General features: G+C 44.9%; 1 protein-coding gene across 1 annotated transcript; it reads right to left on the reverse strand.

Moving 5' to 3' along the window:
- Positions 1-1,672: 1,672 nt before the first annotated feature.
- MOS (MOS proto-oncogene, serine/threonine kinase) lies at positions 1,673-2,800 on the reverse strand. Its single transcript, XM_058038233.1, has one exon. The coding sequence runs from the start codon at positions 2,798-2,800 to the stop codon at positions 1,751-1,753; it is 1,050 nt and encodes a 349-aa protein (XP_057894216.1). The 3' UTR covers positions 1,673-1,750.
- Between the last annotated feature and the right edge of the window lie 406 nt (positions 2,801-3,206).

The following is a 3,206-nucleotide window of genomic DNA, read 5'->3' on the forward strand; positions in this document are numbered from 1 at the left end:
ACAACACAAGCATTTAGGAACTACTAGAAAAAATTAATTCAATTCTTTATTCTTTTCAAAGCTGCAGAAACATTTTTATTGCTTGATATTGAGGTAAGGCACGTCAATGGCTTTATCTAAAAATTTATCTTGCATGCCCTCAGCTAATCATTTCAAAAGGTAACTGACTTATTATCATAACTTCTATAAAACAACTTCTTTATTAAATAAGTTACACAATACACACACACACACAAAGTTCTGGTTCTATAGCATAATTATTTTGACAGAGAAACACAGGAAACTTTTCCCAGAATTTACTTCAGGGCTTTTTATTCCAGCCAGCATTTTCTATTTCCACTTAAGGAGGACAGAAGACCAAGAAATAGTTAAGCTCAGATATGCTTTATAAACCATTAATTTCAATTACCAACCCAAATACCATAAAGACCTACAGAATCATCTCAAATTCACATAGTTGCTCATTTCCAGGATTTCATGGGGCTAAGAACAGATGTGTGTCAGAAATCAGGAAACTGGCTCCATTCCTTTGGGATTTTTTTTTTTCCAGAATGGAAGCAGGGGGGAGGGAAGGTAAAGAAGAAAAACAATTTGACTGAAACATCACTCTTTCTCCTGTCTTAAAAAGCAGCAGAGGCTTTGAGCAGAATGGCAACATCAGCTACAGCAGGCAGCTCCAGATAAGGGTGCAGATGTACAATTATCAGCTCTGATAAGTCAGGGATCAGAGCTTTTTGTCTTAGCGTTGCCTACAGCACTTCCTTTCCCAGACACACTACAACCAGATTAGGAAAGATAGCAGATAAGACATAACAGTGCACAGGATAGTTCAATAGTGTATGCTTTGAGCACCAGCAGAGGAACATTATTACTGCTGTAAGCAAACTTCCTTTTCAGTACTTCCAGTATCTTGTCCAACACTGAGCCATGTGTTATAAGACAAAATAATCCTCACTTTACCATTCTTCCCCCCACCTTTTTTAAACTCTATTCTGCACAAAATCTTCTTATAATGCTTCAAAATTTACAGTGTTCCAACTAGCAAGTTGCTACTGACACACCTGGTAGCAGGGAAGTCTTATAAAAGGACAAGTTGTTAATGCAACTTCTTACTCTTAGTAGCCTTAGACTGACAAAAAAGGTTCTTTATTTCAAGGAGTATGTGAGTAGTTCACATTTTCCATATCAGAAGCAGCATACTTACTGAAATTAGGTACATCTAAGAACAAGTTAAATAGACCACTGACACCCTGTATTTATTTTTCTGCATTAATTGATTTGTAATACATACTCATTCCTTGGTTAGTGAAGAGGAAAAGCTGAAGTGCACTACCCTAGCTGGTGTCAAGAACTACTCATATTTGACATTTTAAAAATACCAAAAGGTATTATGCATAAAGAACCTGGCAAAAGCAGACCCTTGTTTTTACTTCACTTACTTACAACCAACAATTTTTCTGCACATCACAGTTCCTAGTGAGCAAGGCAGCACACAACACATCAACCAGAAAAAACCATGTCTGCCAACATCATCTTTGCCACTATCCCCTTCCAGGGTAAAACCCCACAGTTTCATTAAATCTCTCTATTTTTAATTTTCCTATATCAAAACAGTTCGGGGTATTTTTTTCCAGCATAAAAAACAGCAACAAAACTTTTAGATCACACAGTGGCAGAATTAATTATGTTCAGAGGAAGGCCAGAGAGAAAGAAAAGTCAACAGAAGGAATACAAAGAGTGCTGAGTTTTCCTAGAGGCGCTGCCTGAGGGCCCTGAGGCTGGGGAGCAGCTGGTCTGCCCTCAGACGCTCCTCTGCGTTGGCCTTCCAGCAGCAGCTGATGATGCTGTGCAGGGCCCGGCCCACGGGGGACTCGTGGAACTCCGGGGCGGCCAGCGACGGGCGCAGGGTGTAGGCGACCACGGCGTAGAGCACGTGCTGCCGCTCGCCCAGGTACGGCTGCTCCCGCGTCACCATCTGCCACAGGGTGATGGCAAACGAGTAGATGTCCGCCTTGGCAGTGACCCTCTCCCCCTTGAGGAGCTCGGGGGCACGGTGGGTGTACGTGCCCCCTTGCTGGCAAGCGCGGGCGCTCTGGGACGAGCCCGCCTCCAGTTTCTGGGAGCACCCAAAGTCTCCAATCTTGCACACTCCCTGCTCAGTGATGAAAACATTTGCAGGCTTCAGGTCCAAGTGTACAATGTCCTGTGAGTGCAGAAAGGCTAAGCCTGTCGTGATGTCACAAGAATAGCACACAGTCTCGTCCATGCTCAGGGCCTTCCCTCCACATCCTTCTTCCTCATCCTCCCCCTGTCTCCATGCATCCCCAGTGCCATAAATGACATGGTGCAGAGTGATGTTACCCACATACTCCATGATGATGGTGCCCAGGCTGTTGTCACTGGCTGGGGCACAGGTGCTGGCAGCCACCACACGTACCACATTGTTGTGTTGGAGCTGGGCCACGTTCAGCTCAGCCCAGAAGCTCTGCCGCGACGCCAGCCGGTTTTTGCTGCTCTTCTTCACCTGCTTCACAGCCACTGTTGCACCATGGTAGGTGGCTTTGTAGACAGAGCCAAAGCCCCCAGACCCCAAGGGCTGCAGGAGGCAGAGCTGCTCCCAGTCAATGGAGCACCAGGACAGGCGTGAGGGCAAGCGGCGAGTCCTGGCTGAGGAAGCTCCCCCCAAAAAACTTTTGCTGTCTTTGCCAGGGATAACTAAAGGGCTGCTGCAGGGGCGCAAATTTGCAGAGGGGGAATACTCAAAAGAAAGAAAACAATTAAGAGGAATAGGTGATGGCATAATATGAAGGAGAAAACAACAGGCAGCTACTAAGACAGAAGACTACCAAGCTTCCCTGCTAGAAAGGACTCCAAACCACCTTCCAAAGCCTTTTATCCTCCCTTCACCATTTTCCCTCCCTCCCCCAAATGAACTGCATCTGTCCCAACTGTCAGAACCAAATCAGGTTCACCTGGAAACATTCTTCTCCAGCCCTGAAGCAAATCTCTAGAAAATCAAGGCAAACAGATTTAAAGCTAAAAAATTATTAACTCATAAGTATTTCACATCATTTCTAATCTCAAAAGAAAAAGAAACATGTTCTGCCCATTGAATGCCTCTAGCAAAATGCCCCAGGAATAAATAAAGCAGTGAGAGGTGATTGCATTTCACCATGGCTCCCGGCAGGAATGATCAGCATCAGGTG

This window comes from Melospiza georgiana, chromosome 1 (genome assembly GCF_028018845.1).
Source record: "Melospiza georgiana isolate bMelGeo1 chromosome 1, bMelGeo1.pri, whole genome shotgun sequence".
In the NCBI taxonomy this organism is placed as follows: Eukaryota; Metazoa; Chordata; class Aves; order Passeriformes; family Passerellidae; genus Melospiza; species Melospiza georgiana.